At 43.2% G+C, this 17615-nt stretch overlaps 2 protein-coding genes across 3 annotated transcripts in view; one reads left to right on the forward strand and one right to left on the reverse strand.

Moving 5' to 3' along the window:
* CHP1 (calcineurin like EF-hand protein 1) overlaps positions 1-4110 on the reverse strand; it is a 33565-nt gene extending 29455 nt beyond the window's left edge. The window contains exon 1 of the mRNA XM_007536327.3: positions 3791-4110. Coding sequence (XP_007536389.1) covers positions 3791-3857 — 67 coding nt within the window. The 5' untranslated portion in view covers positions 3858-4110. The remainder of the gene's footprint in view (positions 1-3790) is intronic.
* A 5-nt stretch (positions 4111-4115) lies between these two features.
* The window catches only part of EXD1 (exonuclease 3'-5' domain containing 1), a 66704-nt gene continuing 53204 nt past the window's right edge, over positions 4116-17615 (forward strand). For both annotated transcript variants that reach the window (XM_007536335.3, XM_060175061.1), the window contains exons 1-3: positions 4116-4344; positions 9109-9290; positions 15967-16035. In XM_007536335.3, the coding sequence (XP_007536397.3) occupies positions 9158-9290; positions 15967-16035 (202 nt within the window). In that variant the 5' untranslated portion in view covers positions 4116-4344; positions 9109-9157. The remainder of the gene's footprint in view (positions 4345-9108; positions 9291-15966; positions 16036-17615) is intronic.

The following is a 17615-nucleotide window of genomic DNA, read 5'->3' on the forward strand; positions in this document are numbered from 1 at the left end:
GGTGAAGCAGGTCTGCAGGTGTCTATCTATCTCTACTCCTCTCTGTCTTCCCCTCCCTCTCTCCATTTCTCTCTGTCCTATCCAACAACAACAACAACAATAATAACTACAACAATAAAACAAGGGCAACAAAAGGGAAAAATAAAATAAAATAAATATAAAAAAAAAAAAAGTTCCTAACCAGGGGTCGGGCGGTAGCTCAGGGGGTTAAGCGCACATGGCACAAAGTGTAAGGATCCCAGTTCGAGCTCCTAGCTCCCCACCTGCAGGGGAGTCGCTTCACAGGCGGTGAAGCAGGTCTGAAGGTGTCTGTCTTTCTCTCCCCCCCTCGGTCTTCCCCTCTTCTCTCCATTTCTCTCTGTCCTAACCAACAAACGGCAACATCAAAAACAACAATAACAACTACAACAATAAAACAACAAGGGCAACAAAAGGGAAAAGAAACAAATATTAAAAAAAAAAAGTTCCTGACTAAGGGCTGGCAAAATTGCTCACTTGGATACTGTGCTGCTTTGTCATGTGCACAGTCCAAGTTCAAGTCTAGCCCTACTGTACTGAAGGAAGCTTTGATGTAGTGATCTCTTTTACTCTCTCTGCTACAGTTATCTACCAAAAAAAAAAAAAAAAAAAGTAGAGCGGGGAGATAGCATAATGGTTATGCAAACAGTCTTCCTTCCATAACTGATGCTCCAAAGTCTCAGGTTCAGTCCCCAGCACCACCATAAACCAGCGCCGAGCAGTGCTCTGGTGTGTCTCTCTGATCTCTCTCCCTCTCTGCATCTCTCTTAAAAAAACAAATAAGGGAGTCGGGCGGTAGCGCAGCGGGTTAAGTGCAGGCGGCGCAAAGCACAAGAACCGGCGTCAGGATCGCGGTTCGAGCCCCCGGCTCCCCACCTACAGGGGAGTCGCTTCACAGGCGGTGAAGCAGGTCTGCAGGTGTCTATCCTTCTCTCCCCCTGTCTGCCCCTCCTCTCTCCATTTCTCTCTGTCCTATCCAACCAACAACAATGACATCAAGAACAACAATAACTACAACAATAAAACAAGGGCAACAAAAGGGAAAATATTAAAAAAAAACTTAAAAAAACAAACAAATAAATGGAATAAGGAGCAGATGAAAACAGAACAAACATCATCTTTCTTTTTTCTTTCAGTAGAGCACTACTGAGCTCTAATTATGGTGGTGCAGGACTGAACCTAGGACTTTGGATCCTCAGGCATTGAGAGTCTGTCTGCATAACTATTATGCTACCTACCCCCACCCACAAACACCATCTTTCTACACCACCCTCAGGTATGTTTTCATTCTTCTAAAGCTTTCACATCACACTGAAATTAATGCTTAAAAAACAAAATTCTGCTGATGGATACTAAATGGATAAACGATAGCGCAACTCTAATGACTGCAGCAGGCTGGGAGACAAAACTCCCAGAATCTACTCCAGATTAATTTATCCAAGTTGGGGAGTCGGGATGTAGTGCAGCAGGTTAAGTGCAGGTGATGCGCAAAGAGTAAGATCCCGGTTCAAGCCTCGGCTCCCCACCTGCAGGGGAGTCACTTCACAAGCAGCGAAGCAGGTCTGCAGGTGTCTGTTTTCCCCTCCTCTCTCCATTTCTCTTTGTCCTATCCAACAACAATAACTATGATAATAATAATAATAATAATAAAACGAGGGCGTGTTCCGGGAGGTGGCACAGTGGATAAAGCATTGGACTCTCAAGCATGAGGTCCCGAGTTCATCCCTGGTAGCACATGTACCAGAGTGATGTCTGGCTCTTTTTCTCTCCTCCTATGTTTCTCACTAATAAATAAATAAAATCTTTAAAAAACAAACAACAAAAACAAACAAACAAAAAAACAAGGGCAACAAAAGGGAATAAATAATAATAATAAAAAATATCCAAGTCAAATTTCTCCCTGCATGTATCAAGGTCCAATCCCTGTCCCCCACCAGACCCACCCACAAAGACTTCTTTGAGTTCTGAAGTTGGATGCTATACAATTTCTGGTACCTTATGCTGCGATGGAAACCCTAACTGTAGGCTTGTCTCCAGGACCAGGTTGTGGGTGTCTTTTGTCACCATCTGCTCTGAGTAGCCAAGCATAGTAATGAATACAGATATAGCCAAAAATCAGTAAGCACTTCCTTAGGTTTTCTGGCTCAGTTCAAACATTCTCACTGGCTGTGATTGACTCTCCATCAGGCTTGATTCACCAGTTCTTCCAGGCTCTCTCAACAAGTCACACAGAAATAAAATAACCCAGAGTCCTATAACAATTCAGATTTTTTACATTTAATCAAATTCCAATCAGTCAGATTGGGATGAACTATCTTTGTTTGTAAGGGGTCAACAGAACTTTTCCCTAATATCACTATGGTTTACACTTCCTTATCATGAGTTTTTATTTTCAGCATGAATGCCTTAACTCTGATGTCACCAAAGTGATCTAATGTATAATTACAAGTATGGTCAGAGATCATGGCCATAAAATGCTTGCTGTATCCAAACTGTCTATATTCCTAGTCTTAGGAGTCAAAGTAAGTGATAATGGTCAAATGGCCAAATGAGCACATTAAAAACAAAAAACTGCTTTCTAGCATTCATCCGTAATCATGCCAATAACTACATTGTTAAGTGGTGAGTTCATCCGCATTAAAAGATTTTTATGGGGAGGTGTAATGGCTGTATGTCAGGGATGCTGAAAGCAATAAACCAATCTGACTTGGGTGGGGCTCCATGCCATCCCAAGTATCCAACAAGAATACTCTAAAAGTCAAACTTGTCAGAAAGCACAGGCTAATCACCACTGCCCCAATGATTTTGTGGTTCCTTCGGCACCGTTTCATATTACCTGCTGGTCAGCTCATGAAAGCTAGGGATCAGGAAGAGACAGAACTCAGGTGTCTATCTAGAAATCACTTAAAAAGCATGAAGGAGGGCAGAGAGTAGATAGCATAATGGTTACAGACTCTCATGCCTGAGGCTCCAAAGTCCCAGGTTCAATCCCCCGCACCACCATAAGCCAGAGCTGAACAATGCTCAGGTAAAAAAAAAAAAAAAAAGCGCATGAAGTCACAATGAGTGATCAAGGAAAGAAATTGCCATGCATGGTAGCAAGGGCTCTGGGAAGTATGACAGTGTTTTACAGAATTCTTGTACTCCTAAAGCTCTTGGCTCAGGCTAATGTGGAAGACACTGAGTCACAAAATTCAGATCTTGGGACCAAGCAATGGCACACCTGGTCCCCACACACAGGAGAGACACTTCACGAGTGGTAAAGCAGGTCTGCAGATGTCTGTCTCTCTTCCTCTCTACCTCCCCATCTCAATTTGTCTCTATCCAGTAATAAATTCAATAAATTCAATAAATTCAAACTTCAAGAAGTAAAAAATATAAAATTTAGGTCTTAACACAAGGACACCGCTATTTCCAGAGCACACCCGGCTTCCACAGCAACTGCAGCAGATGCAGCGTCACGGGAGAAACAGACAGCTGTGAAATCAGGGCAGTACGGACCCTGGGCGCAAACGGAACCCCGAGCGCGCACCGCTGGGGCTCGAGCCGCACGCTCTAGGGGGGGAGCCTGGTTCGAGACCGGGGTGGCGATCCCGGCCCGCTGCTGCCCGTGGCGGAGGTCACTCTCCAGAGACGCCACAGGCTGAACTGTCCATTGAATTGGAGCAGCCGAGACGCCGGCGCGGAGCTGGGGGCTGGCCGGCGGGCGGACAGGGCCGCCGCGCCCCGGCACCCGCGCTCCCCCCGCTCCCTCTCTAGCGCCCTCACTCACAGCCAGTCTCCTTCTTGATCTCCTCCAACTCTTCGTCCCTCAATAACGTAGAGGCCCGGGACCCCATGGCCGTGCTGGAGCTGCCACGGGACAAGCAGCACACAGCTACCGCGGCGCGGGGGCCGGTAAACCGCGGCCAGGGGTCAGGAAGGGAGAACCCGGGGGCGAGCCTAAGGCGACGCAGAGGGCGAGGCGGGGCGCGACGTGGGGGTGGGGTGGGGCGAGGGCCAGCCAATCAGCAGAGACGTCGCGCCAACGGTAGACACCTTGTTCTAGCTCCAGGCTCCAGCTCCCGAATGAATCTGCCCCCGCCAGCCGGGGTTCGCCGGAGGCAGGCCCCGCCCCTAGAACCCTGATACTGCCGGCCTTAAAGGGGTAATGCCATCAACCCAAAGGTCCTAGCGACTGCAATTAAAAGGGCAACACCGTGGCCTCGCAGTTTAACAACGAACTGTCGGCGGTGGGCTGCGTCAACCGTTTTCTCACAGATCCCTCGAGCCTAGGGGTGCCGCCTTCCAGCGGGCCTGGAGTACGGGGAGAAACATTCAAAATAGGTGGGCCACGCCGCCTGCGGGCCCCAGAGTGCGTCTCCGGCCGGGGTTTTCCAGGCGGCGCTGGGTCCTCCAGGCCGCTGGGGGCGCGCAGGCGGCGGCGGCGGCGGGGACTGGGGGCCGGGGGCCGGGGGCCGGGGGCCGGGGGCCGGGGGCCGGGGGCGGCGGGCGAGGCGTCAGGAGCGCGCACAGCGGGCTGCAGGCGGGGCCGCCTGCCGAAGTGGCCCGCGCGGCCCGGGAGGCGATACTGCAGTTGGGAGAAGGGAAAGGGGCCTCTGTGGGCGGGGAGATGCGGCGGCGTCCCTCACAGTCCCGCCTCGGCCCCGGCTCTGGCCCGGCCCCCGGAAGCGGAGCTGGAGGCGGCGGGGACGCGCTGCTTTGCGTTCCTCTGAGGCTTCGGCCTGTGTACCCGAGGACGTTTAGGGCCGCGGGGCGCCGGTGCCCGCTGCGCCTTTCCGTGGCTTCGTTAGCGCCCGCCCAGCCCCGAGAAGCCGGAGAGAGGGCGGGCTCGGTCTGCGCCGCACGGTGACTCCGGTCACCCTCTGGGGGGTCTCAGGGATGACCGGGTCAGAGGTCAGTTGGCCTTGGGCCGCCGGCCTAGCTGAGGTCCTCCCGAGTGGCCGCCGGCCTCCCCGTGCAGCGCTGGACACGACCCCAGTGTGGCTCGGAGTGGGGTCCGAGGCCGTAGGTTGAACCTCAGAGCCTCAGGCATGAAAGCCTTTTGCAGAACCGTTATGCTGTCTCCTCAGCGCAGCTCCTCGCTGTCACTATAACCGGCTCTGGTCTCGTGTTTGGGGGTATTCTGCAACACTTTATTTTTTTTTTTATTAGTGATTTAATAGTAGTTAACAAGATCATAAGATGACAGGGTAGAGTTCCACACTGCACTTGCCACCACACTTCAGCGCCGCCACCATAGTTTCTCTCAAAGTCTATATAACAGTCACTTTTTAAAAAGCAATACGTATGCTCAACCAGGTGCGCCACCACCCGGCCCCCCACTTTTTAAAAAAGCTAGTGTGTTTTTTAGAGGCCATACACTAGTGAAGCCCTATAGTCGTTGTCTTTTAATTCCTTCAGTAAGCAGAGTTCCATCCATTTTGTCCTGAAGGTCACAATGTCATCTTTTTTCAATTGCGGGCTAGTATTCCTTTTTTTTTTTTTTATTAGTGATTTAATATTGTCTTACAAAATTACAAGATAACAGGGGTACAACTCTTCATCTTTCCTACCACCAAAGTTGTGGATCCCCAGTCCCTCCATTGTAAGCTACAGCACTTCTCCCCAAGGGTGCAGATATGAGTTAACTATTATTTCTACAACTACCTGTATATATTTTCACTTTCATTTTAAGGTCCCATCTTCTCTTCCTTTCCAAGTCACACATACACCTATTATTACATTCAAATGTCTCCCTGCTGCCTAATGGAGTTAAGAGTTGAGAGCCCTCTGGTCATCATTCCCCTCTCATTTCTCCCCCACTGGAGTATAAGTCATACTTCTTTTTGGGTTGCAGAAGGTGGGAGTTTTGGTTTCTGTAATTGCTTCTCTGCTTGATTCTGATGTTGGCAGGTCAATCCATACTCCCAACATGTTTCTCTCTCTCTCTCTCTTTTTTTTTTTTGCTCCAGGGTTATCGCTGGGGCTCAGTGCCTGCACTACAAATCCACTGATCCTGGAGGCTATTTTTTCCCTTTTGTTGCCCTTGTTGGGTAGGACAGAGAGAAATGGAGAGAGGAAGGGAAGACAGAGGGGGGAGAAAGATAGATACCTGCAGACCTGCTTCACCATTTGTGAAGCGACCCCCCTGCAGGTGGGGAGCCCAAACCGAGATTCTTACGCTGGTCCTTGCGCTTAGCTCCGTGTGTGCTTAACCCACTGTGCTGCTGCTGGCCCTCTGCCTGTTTCTATCTTTCCCTTATTCTTCTTCTAGCGTTTGCCCTTCTTCCGTAGCCAGTCAACAGGTCAGGTTGAAAGCTGTCAGGAGCTGCTTGTTGCTGGCTTTGAAAGTGACTGGGATCCATGTGGATTCAGTCGGCTAGGAAGGATCGTCAGTCTCCCCAATGAATGGGTACTCACGGGATGCACCACGAGAAGGTCGATCCAATGTATGGAGCAGAACTCTGGAGAGGTGAGGTTCTGGACACTTTGGTAAAGTCATTTGCCCAGTGAACTCAGGATGGAATTATGATAGTACTTGCAACTTCTTGGCTGAAAGGTGGCAAGATATAAAGCGAAACAAAATGATTAATGAACAAGAAAAAAAAAGTAGGAGCAGAAGAGAACATGGATCTTAGCATGGAAAGAAGCTAGGAAGTCCATTTTAGGCTTGCTCCTAGGAGCCCACTACTATCAGTTTTTTGCTCAAGTTTGATAGATAACATGGAGTTGAACAAAAATATTGTCAGGAAATGGTGTCTGAGTAGAGAGAAGGGCTAGAAAGTAGGGCAGGGAGTAGCTCCCATTCTTGAAAAAAAAAAGTCTATGAATAAAATTAACCACTTACCCCACCCACCTGCCCCAGGATATATATAACACAAGAGCCTGTGTAACCTCTGAGGTTCTATTATTCTGAGTTCACAGTTCATGGCCACAACTAGGAACATTGCAGGCTGCACTCAGGGTAATATTCTATTTTATTTACTTTAGTATGTCCTTGGCAAAGTTTAGTGCTATACAGGTGAACTACAAGCTTGTGAACTATTCCGGCAATACATTTCAGCATTGTTAAAGTATCAATAAGTCTAAGGAAATAAATGATTATTACCTGATGGTTTCATCAGTGTTCTTTAAATTACACAATTCATTTGTTTTCTAGTGTGGCAAAGGCAAGCAACTTCTACATTTAAGCTTCTACATTCTCCATAGAGGAACATTTACCTGGAGTTATAACTATTAGGACACTTAAATAAGATTTATCTAGGGAGTCGGGCGGTAGCACAGTGGGTTAAGTGCACATGGCGCAAAGCTCAAGGACCTGCGTAAGGATCCTGGTGCGAGCACCCTGCTCCCTACCTGCAGGGGAGTCACTTCACAGGTGCTGAAGCAGGTCTGCAGATGTCTATCTTTCTCTCCCCCTCTCTGTCTTACCCTCCTCTCTCCATTTCTCTCTGTCCTATCCAACAATGACGACATTAATAACAACAATAATAACTACAACAATAAAACAAAGGCAACAAAAGGGAAAAATTTATCTAAAAGGTACTTTAAAATAGAAGATAGATCTTTTAAATTTCAGTATTACACTAAAGTGAACTGGTTAAATAGCTCACTTGGATAGTTTGCTGTAAGCAACCCATGTTCAAGCCCAGCCCCCATCACATTGAAAAAAGTTTTAGTGCTATAGTCTCTTTGGCATTCTCTCTCTCATCTAAAGAAGAAGAAGAAGAAGAAGAAGAAGAAGAAAGTATTAGAGTACTGTGGGGGCTAGATGGTGGCACATTTTGGCTGAGTGCACAAATTGCAGTGTTCAGGACCCAGGTTCAAGCCCCTGGACCCACCTGCAAAGGTGTATGCTTCACTGGCAGTAAAATAATGTTGCAGGTGTTTTTTTTTTTTTTTTTTTTTTCCCTCCAGGGTTATTGCTGGGGCTGGGTGCCTGCACTACAAATCCACTGCTCCTGGGGGCCATTTTTTCCCTTTTGTTGCCCTTGTTGTTTATCAGTGTTGTTGTTATTGTTGGATAGGACAGAAAAATTGAGAGAGGAGGGTAAGACAGAGAAGGGGAGAGAAAGATAGACACCTGCAGACCTGCTTCACCACCTGTGAAGGGACTCCCCTCCAGGTGGGGAGCTGGGGGCTCCAAACAGGATTCTTAAGCCGGTCCTTGCTCTTTGTGCCACGTGTGTTTAACCTGCTGCGCTACCACCTGGCCCCCTGCAGGTGTTTTTATATAATCATTATACTATCTCCCGGGCCTACTGTTAGTTTTCTGTTGGTGTTAAAAGACTTTTAGCTAGTGGTCCAGGAGGTGGCACATTGGATAAAGCATTGGACTCTTAAGCATAGGGTCCTGAGTTCAATCCTCGGCAGACATGTACTAGAGTGATGTCTGGTTCTTTCTCTCTCTCCTCCTATCTTTCTCATTAATAAATAAATAAATAAAATCTTTAAAGAAAAAAAAACTTTTAGCTAAGGAAAGTTTGTAGACCAAGAAACAAAGCCTACTTTACCTCAAGTAGTGACTTTAGTTTACCATAAGAACAATTAGGATTTGTGCATGTAATGATCCTTTTCTTGCTATCACTTCTTTCATATTAGAGCACTGCTCAGCTCTGGCTAATATGGTGCCTGGAATTGAAGCTGGGACTTCATCTTCCCTGTTTTACCCTTATCATTAAAAAAATAATAATAAACAACCGGGTCGGGTGGTAGCGCAGCGGGTTAAGTGCACATAGTGAAAAGCACACAGACCGGATCCTGGGCCAGCCCCTGGCTCCCCACCTGCAGTGGGGGGTCACTTCATAAGCGGTGAAGCAGGTCTGCAGGTGTCTATCTTTCTCTCCCCTTCTCTGTCTTTCCCATCTCTCTTGATTTCTACCTGTCCTATCCAACAACAACAATAACAAAAATGGGAAAAAAAATAGCCTCCAGGAGCAGTGGATTCAGGCACTGAACCCCAGCAATAACCCTGCAGGCAAATAAATAAATAAATAAATAAATTTGATTTACTCTCACATTTTTTTCTTGTCCTTCCAGGCATGAGGAAAGGAAAAATAATCCTACTCTCCTAAAGACATTTCTAAAATCTCTTTTCTTATCTTTAAGTGTTCGGATACTTAAAGAAGATTACTTGAAGACTTCTTTTGGAATCTAAATGGATCCCAGCAGTGACTACCATTTTCTCAATCAGATTTTGTGGAGAAGGGTGAAACTCACATTGGTTTGTGGCATCTTTGAGGGGGTGCTCCAGCATGTGGACCCTAACAAGATTATTGTCCTGAAGAAAGGTTCTCATTCTACTTCTCATAATCATTTGCCTTTTTAGAGATAAGTAACTGAGTCTGAGCTTGACAGCTGTAATTGGGTCATTAGCAACTGGAAGGGAAGGATTATTTCTCTTTTAGAGTGAGTTGAAATAAAGAGTAGAATGATGGGAGTCGAGGCGGTAGCACAGCGGGTTAAGCACATGTGGCACAAATCGCAAGGACCAGCGTAAGGATCCCAGTTAGAGGCCCCGGCTGCCCACCTGCAGGGGAGTCGCTTCACAGGCGGTGAGGCAGGTCTTCAGGTGTTTATCTTTCTCTCCCCCTCTCTGTTTTCTCCTCCTCTCTCCATTTCTCTCTGTCCTATCCAACAATGACGACATCAATAATAACTACAACAACAATGAAAAACAACAAGGTCAACAAAAGACAAAATAAAAAAAAAGTAGAATGATATTTATGCAAGTTTGTGCACAGTTTTAATTTTATTGACATAGTAGAAATGTTTATATAAGGAAATTTGAAAATTGGGTACTACTTTCAATCTCTATGCATCATGAAATTAAAAAAACAATAATAAAAACAACCACTGTAGTGGCCCTGAAAGTGACACAATGGATAAAATTTTGGCTCCTCAAGAATGAAATCTTGAATTCAGTCCCTGGCATAAGTCAGTGCATGAGAATCTCTCTTTCACTCTTTTTTCCATTAATAAATTAATAAATCTTAAAGCACACACACTCGTATTTGGGGGGGGCGGTGCTCAGCTCTTGCATGACAGAGGTTCCTGGTTTGATCCCCAGTGCTGTACATGTGGAATGTTGCTCTGGCTTCTCTACCATCCAAAACTATCTCATGTGAAATGAATAAAATAAATCTCTAAATATATATAACCTATTAGACTTGTTTGACTTCAAAAAATTGAAGACAGTAAGTGGTTAACTTTTCTCATGCAAAAAGAGCCCCAGAAGCAGGCTTCTAAGGAATAATGTATGACTCAAAGCTGCTAGGAAGAATTAAGTGCTTGTACTCATGCTCTGCCACCTATTATCTGCATGGTCACAAGGTAACCTCTATACATTCTAACTTCAATTTCAGGTATTTTTTAATTTTACATATTTATTTATTCCTTTTTGTTGCCCTTGTTTTATTGTTGTAGTTATTATTGCTGTTGTCATTGTTGGATAGGACGGAGAGAAATGGAGAGAGGAGGGGAAGACAGAGGGGGAGAGAAAGACATACACCTGCAGACCTGCTTCACCGCCTGTGAAGCAATTCCCCTACAGGTGGGGAGCCAGAGGCTTGAACCGGGATCCTTATGCCAGTCCTTGCGCTTTGCCACCTGCTCTTAACCTGCTGCACTGCCACCCGACTCCCTTTGTTTTTCTTTGTAACCAGAGCACTGCTTAGCTCTTGCTTACTGTGGTGCAAGGGATTGAACCTGGGATTTTGGAAGCTCAGGCCTGAAAATCTTTTTACATATACATTATGCTATGTCTCCCATCCAATTCCAGTTTACTTTAAAGCATATAATTCCAGAACAGTCAAATGGAAGAGGTACACAGGGTGGGAAAAGGTACAGAAATTTTGTGGCATCTCAGGTGTGTTGCTTTCCTTGCTCCTCCATGTGTTCACAAACCTGAAACTCCAATGTTTTGTTGTTATTTAAGATTTATTTATTTATGAAAGAAAAAAAACTAGAACATCAGTCTTTTCATATAGTTTATATGACAAGTTACAGTGTGTGTGTGTGTGTGTGTGTGTGTGTGTGTGTGTGTGTGTGTGTTAGTTAATACTATAGTGCTTCTGTTACTTAAAACTAATTTAGTGGGTGACTAAAGAGGTGAAGGATGGTAAAGCACAGAACTTACATACTAATGTTCTGTGATAATTCTGTGGCATGGCATGTGCCAGAGTGATGCTCTGATTCTCTCCTTCCCTCTTTTACTTTCTTGTTAATAAGGGTAGTAGCTCACCTAGTAGAGTGCAAGAACATGAAGACAAGAGTTCAAGCCCCTGATTCCCATCTGCAGGAGAGGAAGCTTCTTGAGTGATGAAGTAATGTTATAGGTGTCTATCTGTCCCTGTCTCTCACCCTCTATCAAAAGGGAGGGGAAAATATGGCTGAAAAAATGGCAGCTGGGAACACTGGAGTCATATAGACTCTGAGTCCCAGCAGTAATTTTGGAGGCAAAATAAATAAATAAATCTAATAAGAGAAGTTTTTTTGTTTGTTTATTTTATTTATTAGATAGTGACAGAGAAATTGAGAGAGGAGGGGGAGATAGAAGAGAGATGAAGAAGAGAGACGGAGAGATACCTGCTTCACCACTCATGAAGTTTCCCCCATGCATATGGAGATCAGGGTCTCAAACCCAGGTCCTTGTGCACTATAATGTGAGCACTCAACCAGGTGCGCCACTGCCTGGCCCCATAAGAGAAGTTCTTAAAAAGTAATTTAATGCCTAGAAAATTTAAAGCAAAAATTCAAAATATTTGTTATATGTTTTCATTTATTATTTTAATTTTTAAAATATTTTATTTATTTTCCATTTTTGTTGCCCTTGTTTTTTATCATTGTTGTGGTTATTATTGTTGTTGTTGTTTTATTATTTTTTCAATGAGAGAGACACCATTGTGGTGCTGGGGATTGAACCTGGGACTTTAGAGCCTCTAACATGGGAAAGCCTTTTGCATTACCATTATTCTATCTTCCCAGTCCTATTTTATAATTATGAAATAAAGTAAATCATAATGATAAAATACAGGTACATATTTATTGTATTTTCCTAGGAATATTTCTTGCAAGTGAAATTACTCAGTAAAAGTGAGTATTTTAAATTGAAAGTGAAGGTTATGAGGATTTTAAATGTTTAGTTTTACCAGAGCGCTGCTTAGCTCCAGTTTATGATAGGGATTGAACCTGGGACTTTGGAGCCTCAGGCTTGAGAGTCTCTTTACATAACCATTATGCTATTTACCCTGGCAAATTTTAAATGTTTTTGATACACTTCTCCAAATAACTTTGAAAGAGCTATTCCTTTTTACTCTTTTTTACTCTGCTACTACTAGTGTTTGAGTGAATAACAGCACTTTAGTATTGTTTATTTTTAGCATTATTTTTTTAATGCTGATATGTATCTTAATTTTGCAAATTATATAAGAAAAAATAATCGTGATCCTTTTTTTTTTTTTTGCCTCCAGAGTTGGTAGCCATTTATTTTCCATTAGATAAGACAGAAATTGAGAGGGGAAGAGAAGAGGGGGAGAGAAAGACACTTGCAGACCTGCTTCACTACTTGTGAAGTTATCCCTCTGCAGGTCTGGAGCCAGAGGCTTGAACAAAGATCCTTGCATGGGTCCTTGCACTTTGTATTATGTGCACTTAACCTGGTGCTACACTGCCCCCCCCTTTGACATGTTTAAACAATATTCCCCAAGAAGCTGATCATATTTCTCTTTAAAAATTACTTTCCATCTTAATTTATCAAATATTAGAGGAAAGGAGAGACTTTCATATAAGAGGCCAGAGAGATAGCTCAGCCTTTTCAAGCATCCAATTGTATGCCTGAGATCCTAATCCCCCAGCGCCTTAAGTCAAAGCTGAACATTGCAGTGGTCCTCATTCTCTCTCTCCCTTTCATTCTCTTGGCCTCTCATGATGAAAGAGAGAGAGAGGATGAGAGAGAGAGAGAGGCTAGATCGTCACTCTGGTATGTATGGTACTAGGAATCCAACAGGGAAACTTAGGCATCCTCTGTTTCCCCAGGCATTGAACATTACACTTGTTTACTAATTTATGTACTATTTGATTAAAACAGGTAGTGACATCACTAAGGTAACAGTCTGAAGAAAGGATTGAAGTGGGAAGAAAATGAAGGCAAAGAGGACAGACAGGGAACTTCATATGATCTAGGACACAATAAAAGGAAAATGATGGAGGTTGGCGCTAAGGCTCTGCAAGTAACGGAAACATGAAAATAGATTCTCAAAGTACTTAGGAGACAGGCTAAACAACCTAGGCTATAACTAGATGGCCAAAGAGCAATAAAAAGTGATGCTTGCTTTTTTCTTCTTTTACTTTATTAGTGAATTAATAGTGATTCACAAAAGTATGAGGTAACGGGTATAATTCCACACTGTTCCCACCACCAGAGTCTGTGTCCCCATACCCTCCAACCCATCTCTGTCTAAAATATATTTGCCCATTTTTTTCTATGGTCCTACCTTATCTTTCTCTCTAAGTGACACCTATTGCTATTTCCAAAAGTCCTTTTTTTATTTTGTTTATTTATTTTCCCTTTTGTTGCCTTTGTTGTTTTATTGTTGTAGTTATTATAATTGTTGTTATTGATGTCATTGTTGTTGGATAGGACAGAGAGAAATGGAGAGAGGAGGGGAAGACAGAGAGGGGAGAGAAAGACAGACACCTGCAGACCTGCTTCACCGCCTGTGAAGCAACTCCCCTGCAGGTGGGGAGCCAGGGGCTCAAACCGGGATCCTTATGCCAGTCCTTGCGCTTCGCACTACAGTGCGCTTAACCTGCTGTGCCACCTCCCGACTCCCCTCTTTTTTTTTTTTCTCTTCTCTCTCCCGGGTCCTGATGGAATTAGAGTTCAGAGCCCTAATATTTTTCCCCCTGTGGGAGTATGAACCACAGTTCTTTTTTGGGGTGCAGAAGGTGGAAGGTCTGGCTTCTGTAATTGCTTCTCCACTGGACGTGGGCACTGGCAGGTCAATCTATACTCCCAGTCTATTTCTATCTTTCCCTAGTTAGGTAGGGCTCTGAAGAGGTGAGGTTTTGGGAACACATTGGTGAAGTCGTCTTTCCAGGGAGTTCAGGATGGAATCATAGTAGCATCTGCAATTTAGTGGCTGAAAGGTGGCAAGATATAAAACAAAACAAAATGTTTAATAAACAGGAATGAAAAATTAGGAATAGAGTAGGTGTGAATAGTGACTTTATGGTGGTAAGAAATTAGGAAGTCTTTTTTAGGCATGTTCCTAGGGGCCTATGACTTTTAGTAACTTTTGCATGAGCTGGATAGCTAACATGGAGGTGTGCTAAAAATATTGTCTAGGAAGATGGTGTCAAAGTGGAGAACAGGGCTAGAAAGCTGGATTAAGACAGAGTATACTTTTAAGTATCTGAAAATTAGTTATATTACTAATTGATAAATATTGGAAGAAAAGTAAGGAATAGTAATGACTTAAATTTGAAAGACTTACAGAAAATGTGAGTGGAAATCAGAATTCAGAAATAGTGTGTATCAAGACAACTAGAAAATTGAGTGATCATTCAGAGAAGGAAAGATGATAACACAACCCTAGGGCAGCTATCTGTATACAGGGCTAGAACAGGTTGTAGAAGCAGCTAAGGAGATGTGTGGGAGCAAATCAAGGAGACACCACAGTTGTTGCAGTAGTACAAAGATTAAAGTGGTATTTAAATTTTTAAAATTATCTTTATTTATTTGTTAGAGATAGCCAAAAATTGAGAGGGAAGTGGGTGATAGAGTGGTACCTGCAACACTGCTTCACCACTTGCAAAGCTTTCTCCATAGGTGGAGACTCGAACCCAAGTCCTTGCATATTGTAATATGTGTGCTCAACCAGGTGCGCCCCTTAAAGTCACATTTCTAGGTCTGAACCTTATCTTGTTTAGCAGTGTGATCTTTAGCAAGTAATTCAACCTTTCTGAATCTCAGATTCTTCCATAATGAAGATAATGAAATGCTGGTCTCCTTATGTTACTAAACAGTTAAATGTGAGCAAATAACTTGAAGTTGGTGTTCAGTATAGTAGTTCTAGGTAAGTAGTATGAAAAGCACCAGAATGCAAAGAAAGTACTCTAAGCCAAAAAGGAAAGTATTATTAATGGCTTCTTCTTCTTTTTTTTTTTTTTGTCAAATAGGCATTCAGTGATCTTTGACTTGGTAAAATTAATTGAATTATAGGGGCCAGGTGGTAGTGCACCCTGGTTGAGCACAAGGACCTGGGTTTGAGCCCCCAGTCCCCACCTGTGGGGGGAAAGCTTTACAAGTGGTGAAGCAGAGCAGGTCTCTATCACCCTCTTCCCTCTCAATTTTTGGCTGTCTATATCCAATAAAAAAAGATAAAAAATGAATCATTTTGGGCTACTGAAAGATATGGAAATAGACAAATTCTGTGAGCACTTCCATCTAGAACAAGGACACCATTTGGTAGACATTACATCTAAACTTCTAACTCCCTCACCCATTCATACAAGACCCAAATACTAGAGCCAGGTATTGCATTGTTGTCCTTAGTGAATAATATTTTCAACCATGTAACATAACTTGAAACAGTGTATGGGGTTCTAGAAGTAGCAGTCAACTGCCTTAATATTTTTTTCAGGAGGTAGCTGGAAATGTAATGATGTAATAAAAAGGTAAATAGTTCTTAGCTCCAATGGCAAGTATTTTCTTGTGAGATGTTTAAATTCAGGGTACACTCTTCCCTTGTTAGTTTTTCTGAGACTATTTTGAGTTTCCCTCTATTTATGCTACTTAATTTTAGGGTCTAGCTTTATAATGTATTATTGAACCTTTGATCCTTGAAGAAAAATAATTTAGGGATTTTTATAAAACTTATTTGGATACTTGAGAGGCATCATATCTTTTTATAGTTTGGGGTAATGTTATTTTTTATTACCTAAATTAATTGTTTTCTATAATAGTGAAGAATGTGGAGACTGGTCGAAGTGTCCCAGGAGTGAAGATGTTTTTTGGCCATGAGATTGTGAACGGTGAGAACTTAATGTTCCTTGAATGCTGGTATTGAATTTTCAGTAATTGTAAACTCACTGTGCTGCCTCATTTTATTTTTTCATTTGAATATTTGAAATAAAACATGATGTCTGGGGCTGGGAGTTAGCTAACTTAGAGGAAGACATGCAGTACTGTGACTGAGCCCCTTAGTTTGAGCCCTGGTACCATATGGGGGCTCTATGCACAACACCAGAAAAGCCCCATGGATGGTCGAGGTGTCTGTTGGTATCTCTCTTTTTCTACCTCTCTCTCATCTCATTCTAAATGAAAAAAAAAAAAAAGGATCTAGGAGTTCTCTCAGTAGGTTCATTTATGAGGTTCTGAGTCCACTTCGTGACTCCACATATAAAATATGTTGTTTTGTCTGTAATCTTGCATTTATAAAGTCTTAAAGCTTGTATTTGAGAATTGATCCTTACTATTTTCAGTGTGAACTATATAGCCAATATATTCTTAAAGAATTTTAATCATTTTAGTTTTATAATATCATGATTATTGGTACTCATTATTTATAGACTCAGCCAGCAGGCAGAGTTAGCAGTCTAAATAGGATGAAGTTGTCTTCCTCAGTGAGCCAGCTTAACTCTTCTCAGTTCACAGTACATCCCCAGATTCTTTTTTTTTTTTTTTTGCCTCCAGGGTTATTGCTGGGACTTGGTGCCTGCACTACGAATCCACTGCTCCTGGAGGCCATTTTTCCCATTTTGTTGCCCTTGTTGAGCTTGTTATTATTGTTATTGTTGTCATAGATGTTGTTGTTGTTGGATAAGACAGAGAGAAATCGAGAGAGGAGGGAAAGACAGAGAGGAGGAGAGAAAGACACCTGCAGACATGCTTCACCACTTGCGAAGCAACCCTATGCAGGTGAGGAACTGGGGGCTGGAACCAGCATCCTTATGTCGGCCCTTGTGCTTTGTGCCACATGCGCTTAACTCACTGTGTTACCGCCCAGCCCCCACATTCCCAGATTCTTATCTGAATCTTTTGGGGGCAGATGTTTTAGAATCCAGAATTACTATGAATTTTTTGACAACCTAACACAGGACACATATGAATCATATTACTTCACCCCTTAAGTGGCAGCATTCTAGTAAAACATTTCTGCAGGCGTAATATCATTATAAGTGTAATGTCATAGAACTATAAATAGTATATAAATTTAAGTTTTGCTGCCAAAAGAGTTTGTTTTTTTGTTGTTGGTTTTCAAAGCTTTTAAATTTTGAAATTGTGGGAAACCATCCTCTTCTTTAATTTTGCAAGAAAATATTACATTTAACAAGAGTTAAGTCCAATTGTCTTTTTTTTTTCTTCTTTGCCTCCAGGGTTATTGCTGGGGCTTGGTGCAGGCACTGTGAATCCACTGCTCCTGGAGGCCATATTTTCCCTTGTTGCCCTTGTTGCTCTTGTTGTTATTATTGTTATTGTTGTTATTGATGTCATTGTTGTTGGATAGAACAGAGAGAAATCGGGGCCGGGTGGTGGTGAACCTAGTTGAGCGCACATGTTATAATGCACAAGGACCTAGGTTCGAGCCCTCGGTCCCCACCTGCAGGGGGAA

This window comes from Erinaceus europaeus, chromosome 16, assembly GCF_950295315.1.
Source record: "Erinaceus europaeus chromosome 16, mEriEur2.1, whole genome shotgun sequence".
In the NCBI taxonomy this organism is placed as follows: Eukaryota; Metazoa; Chordata; class Mammalia; order Eulipotyphla; family Erinaceidae; genus Erinaceus; species Erinaceus europaeus.